General features: G+C 42.6%; 2 protein-coding genes and 1 long non-coding RNA gene across 4 annotated transcripts; 1 reads left to right on the forward strand and 2 right to left on the reverse strand.

Annotated features, from left to right (window-relative positions):
- Window positions 1-68: 68 nt before the first annotated feature.
- Window positions 69-2,013, forward strand: pcnp (PEST proteolytic signal containing nuclear protein). Of its 2 annotated transcripts, none has more exons than XM_067260521.1 (5): window positions 69-119; window positions 618-844; window positions 937-1,008; window positions 1,083-1,138; window positions 1,441-2,013. In XM_067260521.1, exons 1-5 carry the CDS (start codon window positions 74-76, stop codon window positions 1,553-1,555), a joined length of 516 nt encoding a protein of 171 aa, XP_067116622.1. In that variant the 5' UTR covers window positions 69-73; the 3' UTR covers window positions 1,556-2,013. The 2 variants fall into 2 exon arrangements, with proteins under 2 accessions (XP_067116622.1, XP_067116623.1); XM_067260522.1 differs by having other exon boundaries at window positions 71-119; window positions 621-844.
- A 5,786-nt stretch (window positions 2,014-7,799) lies between these two features.
- Window positions 7,800-9,150, reverse strand: LOC136966509 (uncharacterized). The gene is made up of 3 exons (XM_067261015.1): window positions 8,590-9,150; window positions 8,164-8,421; window positions 7,800-7,985 (listed from the first exon to the last, which is right to left on the reverse strand). The coding sequence occupies exons 1-3, from the start codon at window positions 9,148-9,150 to the stop codon at window positions 7,800-7,802; spliced, it is 1,005 nt and encodes a 334-aa protein (XP_067117116.1).
- Window positions 9,151-10,247: 1,097 nt separating this feature from the next.
- Window positions 10,248-11,373, reverse strand: LOC136966076 (uncharacterized). Its single transcript, XR_010879358.1, has 3 exons — window positions 11,274-11,373; window positions 10,587-10,671; window positions 10,248-10,290 (listed from the first exon to the last, which is right to left on the reverse strand). It is a non-coding gene; the product is annotated as an uncharacterized lncRNA (long non-coding RNA).
- Window positions 11,374-14,743: the final 3,370 nt, after the last annotated feature.

Below are 14,743 nucleotides of genomic sequence, written 5' to 3' on the forward strand. Positions count from 1 at the left end.
CACATGGGCGACGTGTTGTGACGTGTCCACCGTGCGACGGAAATGCTCCTTGATTTAGCTCTCCCTGCAAGTAATGGCGGAATATAAGCACAACACTAAGACGTTCCCCGACGATGGAGGTGATATTAGTACATTTTAGAGACAGTGTGTTATTGTCTGTCTGCGGCTAAATGAGCCGCACTTTGAAAAAAATACGATTCATATGCTCATGTTTGTCTTCATGTGTCTTGATTTTGTTTAGTAATGGCGTAGTCTTCGGCCTATTTCTTAGCTAGCTGGCAGACGTTAGTTAAGGCTATGTAAAACAAGCTTGCCAGAGACAGGTTTTCCTTCAGCTAGTTATTTAATCAGGGTTTAACCCATGCCAACCTGCCCTGACCTGCTGACTGATGACAAAACATATAACTACTGTAATGCAATCCGGCTGCTGCTGTAGCTAATTAGCAGTCGTTACCATAACTTATGGCATAAGCCTATTTTGCACGAAGGTACCCTCCCACGCCCCCCCTCGCACGACTCTCCCCAGCAGACTAACCCCTCGTCACCCAGATAACTGTAGCTCACCCTCGGGTTTCCAAGGTAACAGTTGCTCACCGTGGTAAGTTGTTTCACCTCAGCAGGGCCCGAGGAGGAGGGAGGCAGAGTGAAAACTAAGCCTGTCTCTTCCAGCACTGGAGGAGGAGGGGTGGGTGGAGGGAAGCGATCAGCCCAGGATGATGCTCCGAGTCCTGGGAGGTCGTCCACAGACCAGCCGGCGCCACCAAAAGTCGCCAAGATCGGCTTTGGCCTGATAAGCCAGCCGGTCAAGAAGCCTAACCCTATCTCCATTAAGCTTGGTGCCAGTGTGAGTATTATTTGGAGGGAGTGCATTGACTCAGGTTTCTTAGACCCTCTAGTCTAATGCACTACTAAGCAGGGCTGATCCTTTCCTTTCAGAAACCCAAAGAACCTGTGCCCACACTTCCAGCTAAGAAACCACTGTCTTCAGTCTTCAACGAGGATGATGATGTGAGTGATGATGTGAACACAAATATACACACACACAAATACACCCACACTAAACCAGACTGTACCCTGCACAGAGTGAGCCAGAGGAGATGCCACCAGAGGCGAAAATGAGGATGAAGAACATCGGCAGGTAAGCATTTACATTTAGTCATTTAGCAGACGCTCTTATCCAGAGCGACTTACAGTAAGTACAGGAACATTCCCCCCGAGGCAAGTAGGGTGAAGTGCCTTGCCCAAGGACACAACGTAATTTGACACGGCTGGGAATCGAACTGGCAACCTTCAGATTACTAGCCCGATTCCCTAACCACTCAGCCACCTGACTCAGCCACCTGACTCCCTTAAGCAGACCATTTATTTTTTCATGGTCTCTTACCTCCTCACTCTCTGTCACGTAATCTTACTATCTTCTTTACCCTCCCTTTTCTCCAGAGAAACCCCCACCTCTGCAGGTCCTAACTCCTTCAACAAGGGGAAACAGGGCTTCTCCGACCACCAGAAGCTCTGGGAGAGAAAGCTGAAGACCCAGTCCGACCACCAATCCTAGACTGGCAACACCAGCTCTGGAACGGATTGGATGATGATGATGATAATGACTGACGTCCTTTTTTAGTATCAAAGTGGGCCGGCCGGGTCACTGTTTTGTGTGTTAACCTTTTTGTTTGATACCAGTGTAAAAATGTAAATATGTAACAATTTGTTTTCACGCTCGCTTCTCTCTTTTTTTTTTTACGTGTGTGTGTGGTATAATCTTGTCCAGTTGATATACCAGACGTATGTTGGCAGGGTTAAAACATGACCTGGTGAGACTCTGGTGGCTGGAGTCTCAGGGGCTAGACTGGGATATCTACATCTGTGTATCACCGGCCTGTCTGTATATTCAGTCCAGAATCCTGACCATGTGTGCCCACAACCCCCCTCTTCACCTGTCTGTCTTCCCAGTGCCTGAAAACTCACCTGTCGAAAGGGACCTTGGTTGGAAAATAAACTTTGATTCAATTCTGAGATGACCTGTTTGGTTTTATGATCCTTGTCTGGAGATGGATGAAACTCAATTTCAGAACAATAGTAATTTGTTTTGTTGTCATAGGTATATTGAGTTGTGGTTCAGTCAGGCCAGTAGAGGACTGCACTGAAAATCAAACTTTTCCCGAACCCTGTGGGGAGGAGGGCCACAACATCATGGCCACCAACAAAACTCAGCAAGGATTGTTCTCGCTCCGGCTTTAACTTACGGATATTCAACAGCGTTGCCACAACCGACCGAATAGCTTCGCTCGCATCTTTCTCCACCGCCATTACTGAACTACAACTCAAACTAGTGCACGACATCAACGTCATCGTTCTCAGCCACTCCCTCTGTTTGCTGATTGGACCTACAAAAAAATGGTTTCTGAAAACCGACTAATACACCGAAATCCCAGACCTAGTACAGAAGCAAATTGAAAATTGAGCAGAAGTACGTAGCAGGGCAGAGCCAGGCTAATTTCCTCCTTATACTTTATACTTTTTTCTAGCCTTCTTCACTCTCCTCCTATTTCCTTCTAGTATCCTCCTTTCTGCTCCATCTCTTCTTTCAAACACCATCTCATGGAAACTGCTCAGCCTCTCCAGTTGTAAATAAAAATGACTTCAATAACTGTTATTGTTAGCAATATACAATACTTTTAGCCTACTAAGCCTTGAAACCTAATAGCAGTTGGCAAAACTATCTGGACTGGGACATCACAACAAGAACTACATGTAACTTACCAAACACAGTTTAAGTCAGCATCCGTTGACAAACATACAATATCCACCAATGTGAAAACATAGTTACTGAACAATAAGTGAATTTGTGCTTGGCAATGTGTCCCCATATTGACATTGTTGTCATATTAGTTTGTTGAACCGTCACAGACAGTACTGACATGGAGACATGGCAGGAGAGGGAATCCTGTGGCGTTTTTGTTTATGTAAACAATCCTATCTGAGGACCAGGTATTACATTTTTCAGTGGCAAGCAATCTTTGGTTAAAAAATATACCATTCAATTGATTGTACCGTATATTCCCCTCTGTAATCTTTCAGAGCTGAGGATTGTGCTGCTGGGGTGAATAGGTGCAGAGAAGAGTTCATCAGGAAACACCATCCTGGGCAGAAAGGAGTTTGACCTGAGGACAGCTCAGTGTGTGAAGAGACTGTGAGAAGTAGCAGGGAGACAGGTCACCTTGGTCGACACTCCAGAATGGTGGAGGAATCTCCCTGCAGAGTACACAACTAAACTGGTTAAACAGGAGATAGTACGGAGTGTGTCTCTGTGTCCCCCAGGACCCCACGCCCTCCCCCTGGTCATACACAGGCCTCACCAGCAGACAGGGGCAGGCTGATGTTCATGTCAGCTGGCTTGTTAAGGGTCTTGGAGGCTTCATATCCCTTTTTTCAACCAGGAGTTGCTGGATGGCAGTTGAATCAACTCTCACTGTTGGCACCCACTGATCGTTGTCATGGATTCCCTCACTTGAGTCCTCAGCGAGAGTGTCTGAAGCTAGAGAGGTTAGGCTATCCCACTCTAGGTAGAACTCATAACCACCCTGTAGGCCTACGTGAACACGTGCTGGAGCGTAGCAGTACTCGGTTACCAGTACAGCTCTTAAACGATGGGAGAGACTGTCACTGTCAACGCCGTTCAGAGCATTCCTGTGGGCCGATGAGATGCCATTTTCAGGCTCTGCATATGCTGAAAGACAAACACCATGGAAACAAAACGGAGATAGTTCTGAATATTGTTTAGAAACATCAGTCGAAGAATGGCTTTTAATTGGGTGTGCTTTGCCTTCGGCAAGGGCACAACCTTTGTTCTCTCACATATATATTATTGGGTGTGCTTTGCCTTCGGCAAGGGCACAACCTTTGTTCTCTCACATATATATTATTATTATTGGGTGTGCTCAAGCCTTCGGCGAGAGCACAACCTTTGTTCTCTCACATATATATTATTGGGTGTGCTTTGCCTTCGGCAAGGGCACAACCTTTGTTCTCTCACATATATATTATTATTATTATTGGGTGTGCTTTGCCTTCGGCAAGGGCACAACCTTTGTTCTCTCACATATATATTATTATTATTTTTATTCTTTTTGCCCCCCTAGAACTCAGTCAATATTTGGCCTACATAGACAACGTAGGTGTCAACAGTTTCGTCTTGGTAGCGATTGAGTTGCTTCTATTGGAATTTACGTTCCGTTGCATGGTTTGGGCTTAAGTTAAGTTTTTGTGGCGAAAAGTGAAGCTAACGGTGGCTAATTTGCTAGCCACAGTCACTGACGTTACTAACGTCACTACGTCACTAACGTCACGAAAACACGCGTGACTACCTTTGGCAGAACATTCGTTTCGCATCTGTTAACTTGGGGGATAGCTAGGCTAACTATAACTTTACTGCAAGGCAGCTGCAGAAACGCCACAAGCAAAGAGGCCAGGGTGATAAATATTTACTCATTTTACATTGTGATATGACACACAATTGTGATGTGTAATGTACAATATAAGCTGATAGTGTTGCCCGGGCAACACATACTACAGTGGTCTATGATGTATCTGTTTTCAATCTTAAAATAAACATTCCTCACATATACATTTTCGTTGTATGATTTATTCTGACATTAGTAAACGATTTGTTGGTGAAATTACCATTACCTGTGGTTTCAAACCAGTGTAGCTCACTGCAACGCTGTAGCCTCCCCGAGACACTAGTGTGAGTAGCTAACAAAAACTCCTCAGCTGTTCAAGTCAAACGGCGACAGAACATGTTCGGCACTCCCCTTACTCAAAAGTCTTTCAATAGTTGAAACAATCTGACTACTAACCTGAACTTCATTGCCACAGCCTAAACTTTGTCAATCTGTTCATGAAAATAATTAATTTCAGCCTAAACCGTACAACGGAACGTTAAATCGAATTCAACCAACGCAATCGCTACCAAGACGAACACAGCAGTAGTCTAGTACTGTACTGTAGTAGTAGAATTTACCGGGGCAGCTTCTCCACACAGGGCTATATCGCATTTTGCGTTGTTACTGACAATGATCGCTACCAGTGAGCTTTTTATGAATGAGCGATTTTCCACTAAATAAATGTCAAGCTTATTTACGTTTTAGGGGGCATATTTTCAGTTAGCAGATGGTACTGTTTGAATCGCGATTCTATCTTCTGCCGGTAAAGTCGTAGAATAATCTTCAAAGGGGGTTCTTTATTAATGAATGAATGCAATATGAGTAGGATAAATGCCTGAAAATATCACGAGAAGGGACAACTTAAAAGGACGTTTAAGTCATAGAGATTAGGTCCATTTTAACACCGGTCTGCCAAATGTATTCGTTTTGATTCAGCCTGTCAGCTGCCTCTTGCAGGGGAAATGAGAAGACATCATATTTCATTCTACACTTCACTCGTATTTTGAGTTGTAAGTGAGCAGCAAAAAAAAGATGCTTTTAAATCTATGTAATCTTTATGAATAATAAGTAGGCCCGATGCATTTTTATATAAAATATACAGACCCCTGTGCAACCGACGCAAGCAAGCACACCCTACAATTTCCCCAGAAATTGTATCCTCTCTAGTTTTTATTATTCTTTTTGCCTCCCTAAAACTCAGTCAATATTTGGCCTACATAGACAAAGTAGGTGTCAAACGTTTCGTCTTGGTAGCGATTGAGTTGCTACTATTGGAATTTACGTTCCGTTGCATGGTTTAGGCTGAAGTTAAGTTTTTGTGGCGAAAAGTGAAGCTAACGGTGGCTAATTTGCTAGCCACAGTCACTGACGTTACTTACGTCACTACGTCACTAACGTCACGAAAACACGCGTGACTACCTTTGGCAGAACATTCGTTTCGCATCTGTTAACTTGGGGGATAGCTAGGCTAACTATAGCTTTACTGCAAGGCAGCTGCAGAAACGCCACAAGCAAAGAGCCAGGGTGATAACTATTTATTCATTTTACTTTGTGATATGACACACAATTGTGATGTGTAATGTACAATATAAGCTGATATTATTAAGGAAGTACATCTACTTTCGGAAACAGTAGTCTACTATTTCACTGAAGTATTAGCATCATGACATTAGCCTGTGTTGCCCGGGCAACACATAATACAGTGGTCTATGATGTAGCGTTATCTGTTTTCAATAGTTAAAATAAACATCCCTCACATATACATTTTCGTTGTAGGATTTATTCTGACATTAGTAAACGATTTGTTGGTGAAATTACCATTACCTGTCGTTTCAAACCAGTGTAGCTCACTGCAACGCTGTAGCTTACGCGAGACACACTACAAAAACATCTACACTACAGTACACAGCTGTTTAGGAAGTCAAACGGCGACAGAACATGTTCGGCACTCCCCTTACTTAAATCAAAAGTCTATCTAACTACTAACCTGAACTTCATTGCCACAGCCTAAACGTTGTCAATCTGTCATGAAAATAATTAATTTCAGCCTAAACCGTACAACGGAACGTTAAATCCAATTCAACCAACGCAATCGCTACCAAGACGAACACAGCAGTAGTCTAGTACTGTACCGTAGTAGTACAATTTACCGGGGCAGCTTCTCCACACAGGGCTATATCGCATTTTGCGTTGTTACTGACAATGGTCGCTACCAGTGAGCTTTTTATGAATGAGCGATTTTCCACTAAATAAATGTCAAGCTTATTTACGTTTTGGGGGGCATATTTTCAGTTAGCAGATGGTACTGTTTGAATCGCGATTCAATCTTCTACTGCCGGTAACGTCCTAGAATAATCTTCAAAGGGGGTTCTTTATTCATGAATGAATGCAATATGAGTAGGCTAAATGCTTGAAAATATCACGAGAAGGGAAAAACTTAAAAGGACGTTTAAGTCATAGAGATTAGGTCAATTTTTACACCGGTCTGCCAAATGTATTCGTTTTGATTCAACGATGAGGGTGCCTCTTGCAGGGGAAATGAGAAGACATCATATTTCATTCTACACTTCACTCGTATTTTGAGTTGTAAACGAGCAGCAAAAAAATGCTTTTAAATCTATGTAATCTTTATGAATAATAAGTGCATTTTTATATAAAATATATAGAAATATCAGTTGTAAAAATGTCATCCAAAAACGGACCCCTGTGCAACCGACGCAAGCAAGCACACCCTACAATTTCCCCAGAAATTGTACCCTCTCTAGTTTAGGCTTACAGTATTACGGTGCGAGATGACCAAATGAATAGTCGGCTATAGTTTTATATATATATATATATATATATATATATATATATATATATATATATATATATATATTAGGCTGGCAACCATCAAAAAGCAATACCAAATGAAACACAAAATGATAACTTTATTGAGAACAACATTTAGTCAAGCATCTGTGATTTGAGAGTGAGAGAGAGAGAGAGAGAGAGAGAGAGAGAGAGAGAGAGAGAGAGAGAAAGAAAGAGAGAGAGAGAGAATGTGTGTGTATGTGTGTGTAAGGGTGGAGTGTAACTGATGATGTCATATGTGTGTATGTCTACATGATCTCTGTGTAGTGAAAGACAGAGAGAGAGAAAGAGCATGAGTATGCATGCATGATGTTTGTTAAACATCTGAACAACAGCCGCATATCAGTTTGCTCGACAGCCACTGGAGAAACCTGTCAATCATAAGAAAAAACATAAAATGTAATCTGCCATACCAGTACGCATTCTCACATCCTTACAATGACTGTCTTGATGTCTTTCCCACATTCTACCACCCCCTCCATTTAGCCTTTCTGCTATCTGTCCTCACCTCTTTCCCACATTTTTCTTTTTCTCCTCCTTCACATCGTTTTCAGAGTATTCCTCTGGCTGTTTGTTACTGACTTCCAACACAAGCTGTGGTTTGACATACAACTGTGTTTTGGCCGTCTTCTCCCCTTTGCCGGTGTTCTTCCTCTCCCCTTTGCCAGGCTTCTTCTCTTCCGTCACATCCTGAAAGCAGAACACAAGCTTACATGGATGAATCACTGAGCTGAGAAAAAAATGGAACCAATGAAATCATGGTTCTTTTCCAGCCTCATTAGTCCGCAATGTATTTAATTAATTTAAATGTATTTATGCTTTAACAGTGAATATCATCATATATTTTCCCATGATGATAATGACCTACCTGTTGGAGCCCTTCCAGTCCTCCTTGGAGCATCCTCTTTACATCAGCGCTCAAGTGGGTGATTGGTGTCAGACGAGGGGGGGGTAAATACCCCACAGCAGGCGGAGTCTCAGGCCTGCTAGGAGTCACAACTCCAACGGTGACACGGTTGAGGGGAGTCAAAGCCTCGGGAGTAGGAGGAGTCAGAGGGGGGGATTCCATGGCGTCGTCCTCAATGGTGAAGGGGACCACAGGAGTGGTCTCTGTCTCAGATAGATCCTGGGGAGACAGAGTCACAAGAGAAGACATCACCTTTTGGCATGTGGGACCTGGGATCTTTCCATGGCTCTTTAGGATGATAATCAACAAACAGTGCCATGCCATACCTTGAATCAAACAATAGCTGAATAAACGAATACGTACAGTACGTCTGTACTGATTACTTACAAAGCGTTGGATGGAGGGCTTTTCTTCCTGAGAGGGTTGGACCTGTGGTGGGGAACTACACACCTCGGGTGGTTGGATCCTCTCAGTGCAGGCCCTGCAGGCCATGCGTAGCTTCTTAACCTCTTTCTGCCAGTTCTTCAGGCCCGTCAGATTGAAGTCATCTCTGCAGTCCTTCATCACCTCTTGGATCAGCGCATCGAAATCTTGGCTGACCCGTATATATTTCTGCGCCTGAATCCTCTGGAGCCTTCTCCCTCTGACGTTATAAACCAGTCTTCTCAGAGACGCACCCATCAGGCCTTTTCCCTGGCTCTTCACACGAGACATCTCTTTGAAGTACTCGTTGGTGTTCAGGATCTCCTCCTTGGTTGTCATAAGGTCCTGTTCCAGGGCAACCAGGGATTTTTGGAACCTTTTCATGACCTTTTCTCTTGTGACACGGGACTGCCTGTCGCGCCTCTTCTGATCGTGTAGCATGGTGGGGTGCACGTCATTAGTGATGCAAGGCTTGGTCACAGCTCTCACCGAGGAAGGAAGAAGGCCCTGGGCTTCGTAATCCATAACAGGATTCTAGGGAGACCAAGAGTAAAGTACAATGTGCAGGAACAGGGCAGACAGGAAAATGTGAAAATATGAAGATCCATATGGTGAGGGAGGAGGTCAGGTGGGTCAGATGGCTGAGCAGTTAGGGAATTGGGCTATTAATCAGGAGGTTGCCAGTTTGATTCCCGGCCGTGCCAAATGAAGTTGTGTCCTTGGGCAAGGCACTTCACCCTACTTTCCTCGGGGGAATGTCCCTGTACTTACTGTAAGTCGCTCTGGATAAGAGCGTCTGCTAAATGACTAAATGTAAATGAGGGAAAAGCTGATTCAGCACTAAGAGAAAAAGACAATTCATTGACCTTTTGCCACACACATACACATACCAGGCTTCTATCCGGAAGTGGATTCTTCTGGCGGTCACGGTCCTCATCAGACTGTGAGTCAGATGGAAACATATTGTTCACACAGTCTATCTTCAAAATGTAATGTACCTTGATGCTTTTGATGCACAAACTGACCAGAAAATCTCTCTCGCTGACTGAACGGAGAGAGATGTCATCGTAATCTTCGGTCTGACGGATAGTGTTCCCACCACGTTCCACTTCCTATATTAGAGACACAGTCACTCAGAGGTATTTGACCATGTTTGCTATTTAACCATTTAAGTGTATGTAAAATAAGGATCTTACCAATTTGGTGTCATCCCTTTCACCTATCGCTACGCATAAACAACTGACCAGAAAATCTGCCTCATCGAGTGAATGGAGAGACAGATCATCCCGATTTTTCCAATCCGTTTCCACCTCTTCAATAGTTGTCCCATCATAGTCAACTTTCTACATTAGAGACACAGTCACTCGGAGAGGTTTATGTTTGCAGTTTAAACATTTACATTTAAGTTGATATAAGGCTCTTACCATTTCTGCGCCGTCCATTTGTCGAACCGGTATCCGTTTGGATCTCTTTCCACTGTCCCCACGACTGTGATCAGGATCATCAAACTGTGTCAGATAGATCGTTAGTTTTCATAAATAAATTCTCTGAAAACCACTGCATCAGGCTATGGCCAATAACAGTGATTATGGGAACGTGTTATTTGAGAGGAGCTGACCTGACTGGAAGAGTTTGGTATCGGCATGTTCGGCTCACAATGATTGGCTGTGAAGCAATTGAGAGAGAAAACTTGTAACTTTTGTAACTACAATGCTGTTGAGGTTTGATTTACAGGCCATTTGTGGACTGAGTATTGAGTCTCTTTTTATTGATGTGGTCAGTTATAACAAAACACAAAAAGAAAACCATGTATCAAAACTTGCTTTAAATGTATTTGATGCGATGATATTGACGGTAACTGCATAACGAAAGTGTGTATTAAATTGAGAATGAAACTATGTTTTACGTTTAAGATTACAATAAGTAGGGGAAACATTAATGTGTAAATAAGAATTACTCACCAAAAAGCACAAAATTGTCTGAATAGCCTGAGAACATCTTCTGAGAAAGCTTACAATACAAGTCTTCAAGTTGCTATTCACCTGCCTGTTCAGAAGAAATGTGATGTAGCTGTGTAATGTTTAATTTAAGTATGAATATACACCATTATGACGTTTTTGTACGTAATCATGTGTAGCATTCAAACATACTTTTTATACAGAACGTATGTCCGTAAAATAAATGTGTCAATATTCTTCATTAGAAATGTGTAATTACACACAAGCATGTAGCTCAGATGACTCCAATAAATAATACGCAAACAATGCCCACTATGCAAACTACAACACGTAGGCTATGCGATAATTGTTACTTGGCCCATCTGCACTACACGTTCCGTCATGTAGGACAGATTTGATTTTGAAATCCATACAGCCCAGCAGTCCTTTAAATTGGCAACATCTTTCTTGTCTGTATAGGTACCGACCAGAGCCATTAAATTATTAAGCTTTATTGACTGATTTATTATCAAAACTTGCTTTAAATGTATTAGAATTTTTAATCTGAGAGACATTTTCTTAGTTGTACAGCCATGATATTTACGGTAACTGCATAACGAAAGTGTTTAATTAAATGTAGCATAAAATTATGTTTTGTGTAAGATTACAATAAATAGGGGAAACATTAATGTGTCAATAAGAATTACTCACCAACAAGCACAAAATTGTCTGAAGAGCCTGAGAAAATCTTCTGAGAAAGCTTACAATAGTGTTCAAGTTACTATTCGCCTGCCTGTTCAGAAGAAATGTGATGTAGCTCTGTAATGTTTCATTGAAGTATGAATATACACCATTGTGACGTTTACGCCACATCATGTGTAGCATTCGGACATACTTTTATACAGATAGAACGCATCAAATAAATATGTCAATATTCCTCATTAGAAATGTGTAGTAGCCTACACACAACCATGTAGCTCAGATGACTCCAATAAATAATACGCAAACCAATGCCCACTACATACTACAACAGTATGCTATAATTGTTACTTGGCCCATCTGCACTACACGTTCCGTCATGTTGGACAGATTTTATTTTGAAATCCATACACAGCCAGCAGTCCTTAAATTGGCAAAATCTTTCCTGTCTGTATAGGTACGCCCAGAGCCATTTACTTATTATTACTAGGCTTTTCTTTTATTTATTTTTAAAGAAAAGTAGTACGACTGCCCACGTTTCCCTCGAAAACATTTTAGATAGCTACTTTGCATGACACCATCTCTCGCTAGCTGGCCCCGCCAGCTGCGCCATGGATTGGCAAACTGTTCCTGCTGGAGAAGAGGTTCAGTGCAGGAGAGGAACTGTATCAAGTCGTCATTTTAAAGGGAGTTATTGTAGCTTCCCAATAAGGGCCGACAATTTTGAGCAAGAAACAGAAGGGTACTGCACATGTTTACCCTTCTGTTCCTTACTCAAAATGTCAAATAATTGTCCTAAACCTTTTTGAAAGTGAAAGAAAAAGGTGCAGTGGTCTCTCAATTTCTTCCAGAGCTTATGTCAAATGTCTTACCTTCAAGGTAAAAATATTTACTGAACAGATAGGTGACCATGTCAATACAGGACATGCTAGGACTTTTGCTTATCATGAAACCATGCCCAATCTCAACACCGATCTGTCACAAGGATGATACCAAGCGTTTTATTGGAAACACTGATAGACTCCATGTTTTCTACCCATACCCACCCAGAGACATACATTGTTGATTGATAGGGCTGGGATGTTTTGGTACATTGAAGTACATAGTGGAAATTGTGTTACATGGTTGTATAGGGAGACTGGAGGTAAAAAATATCACACTCAATCTCTCATGTTCTCCCTCTCTTTCTACCTGTCTCACACTTACACAAACTACATCTCCATCTATCAGAGGTATGGGAATGCTGATCATTCTGTAAAAAAATTCATTCCCAATTACCTTAATCACTTTTGCTTTCAATTTATCACAGAGAACAAAACAGTAAATCATTTGAAAATAGAAAAGTATTTCTAAAAATGGTTGAAATTTATGTAATTTCATATTACGACAACTGAAAAAATCTGTACATTCTCAATAATTGAAAGAGAGCAGTCCATCTGTGACACGGATATTTTCAACTTGATTGATATAATGTGGCTTTGAACCCCAGAAATGTCTTTCTATGTGATATTTCACCTAAGCAAATAGATGACAAGGTGAAGACAGGAATGGAATACGAAACAGTTTCTGACACGTTGACAGGTAAAACAGACTGAGATACAAAGTTCAGCTTTAGGGGCCATAAACCATATACATGGAAGAAGAGACAGGCTTCACAGTCTTTTGTCCTCAGTATTTCCATCTAGATTGTTTAAATATTTCATATTTCACCTCTAAATAAATGTGACTAATGCCAGCATACTCCCACACATCCAACACAAACACACTTGATATGCTCTCCAAGAATCCAAAGACTATAAGGCAAAAAGCACACACACACATTATGACCAGAAGCAGTGTACTCGATTTTTGCTGAAGGCATTACTGGCACCACACACACAGCTGTGTAACCCACAAAACAATGAGAAACATTTCCCCTTCCTCAGAAATGGTCGAATGTACTTATATCAACACTCCGGGTCTTCATCTCAGAGCCAAATTTGACAAGTGGCTGGGATGATAATCTCTCCGTTACAGCCCCTGGAATAAGGCAGTCGTGCCATTGAAGACACAGGCTTTTCATACACACGGATGTTGTGGAATTTGGAATGTTTCATCGATATCTAGAGCATGTATGTATGAAACCTGTTAGAATTGTGTTTGTGAACTCAGAGAAAGAGTAGTTCAGTCAAGACAATCACGTATTAGATTTGAGCATTTATTGTTACATGACATGGACATGTTGATTTAACTTTGGCGGAGGGGATGATCTAAGGGAAGCACTCCCTGCCTCCTCGATGCAACACATACATACATGATATATGAGGCAGGGAGCAATAGAGATATAATCCCCTGGAGGGATCGAACAGACAGACAGCACGGGGGAGAAAGGGGATGGTGGAGGGCGGCAGCAGCACTGATCATACAACAACCGGGGTGAGTGTGGGCATATCCACGCGTCTTTTAAAGACGCCTTATCGGACGTGGCCCAATGGATATGCGCTGCTAACATGGGTGTGGTAGTGGGCAGAGGAAGGAAGGTGGAGTAAGACGCCTTACGTCCCCGATGACTGACGCGCGCTGCCCGATTGCCCTGCCTGAACGAGCTGCGCTTATTTCTGTTAGATGCCAACAATGAGGCTTGCAGAAGGGAGAGTGGATGAGTCTGTTGCAGGGTGCTGGGCCTCCTGATAAACACAAGGCCACAAGGATGCTTTGGGAAATCCTCTAGGCAGCATTTTCCCTCTGCACTGTTTCTGTTGAAGCACTCACTCCAGTGACATTTACTAAATGTAAATGTAATGTGTGTGCATAATAGATCATGATGTGTAGGGACGTTGCTTCGAATCCTGGGTTTGTGTTTCTTGAATGAGGAATTGAGAACGACGTTGTGTGGGGAGAGAGCTTTATCGGTCTCCGACTTTCTCTCTGTGTGATCTTCACTCAGTTCAGACTGCTAACATTTACATTTACATTTATTCATTTAGCAGACGCTCTTATCCAGAGCGACTTACAGTAAGTACAGGGACATTCCCCCCGAGGCAAGTAAGGTGAAGTGCCTTACCCAAGGACACAACATCATTTTGCACGGCCGGGAATCGAACTGGCAACCTTATGATTACTAGCCCAATTCCCTAACCGCTCAGCCACCTGACCCCACACACAGAGACAAATGACTTCCAGTTTTACCTGAGGTTGAAATCTTGGTGTTCGTTGCTGGTTTTGGATTCAGCGTTTCTTATGGCTCCAGTCAGAACTGTGGTCAAGAGTTTGTGGTTCCAGTTGGTGCTGAAGTGTTCTGCTTGGGTTCAACTAGACGTGGGGAGCAAGTGGGTCTGGACTGAGGTCTGGTTCTAGGCCACAGCGGGTACAGCTGGCACATCCAGAACTGGCATGGAGCTGGCAGTGCCCACAGTCTTTCCCCAGGATGACCACAGCATGCTGGTCTTCCTCCTGTTCCTTCTCAACCTCGTCTCCAACAACTTCCTGGTCATATTAGTGCC

The sequence above is a fragment of the Osmerus mordax genome, chromosome 22 (genome assembly GCF_038355195.1).
Source record: "Osmerus mordax isolate fOsmMor3 chromosome 22, fOsmMor3.pri, whole genome shotgun sequence".
NCBI lineage: Eukaryota > Metazoa > Chordata > Actinopteri > Osmeriformes > Osmeridae > Osmerus > Osmerus mordax.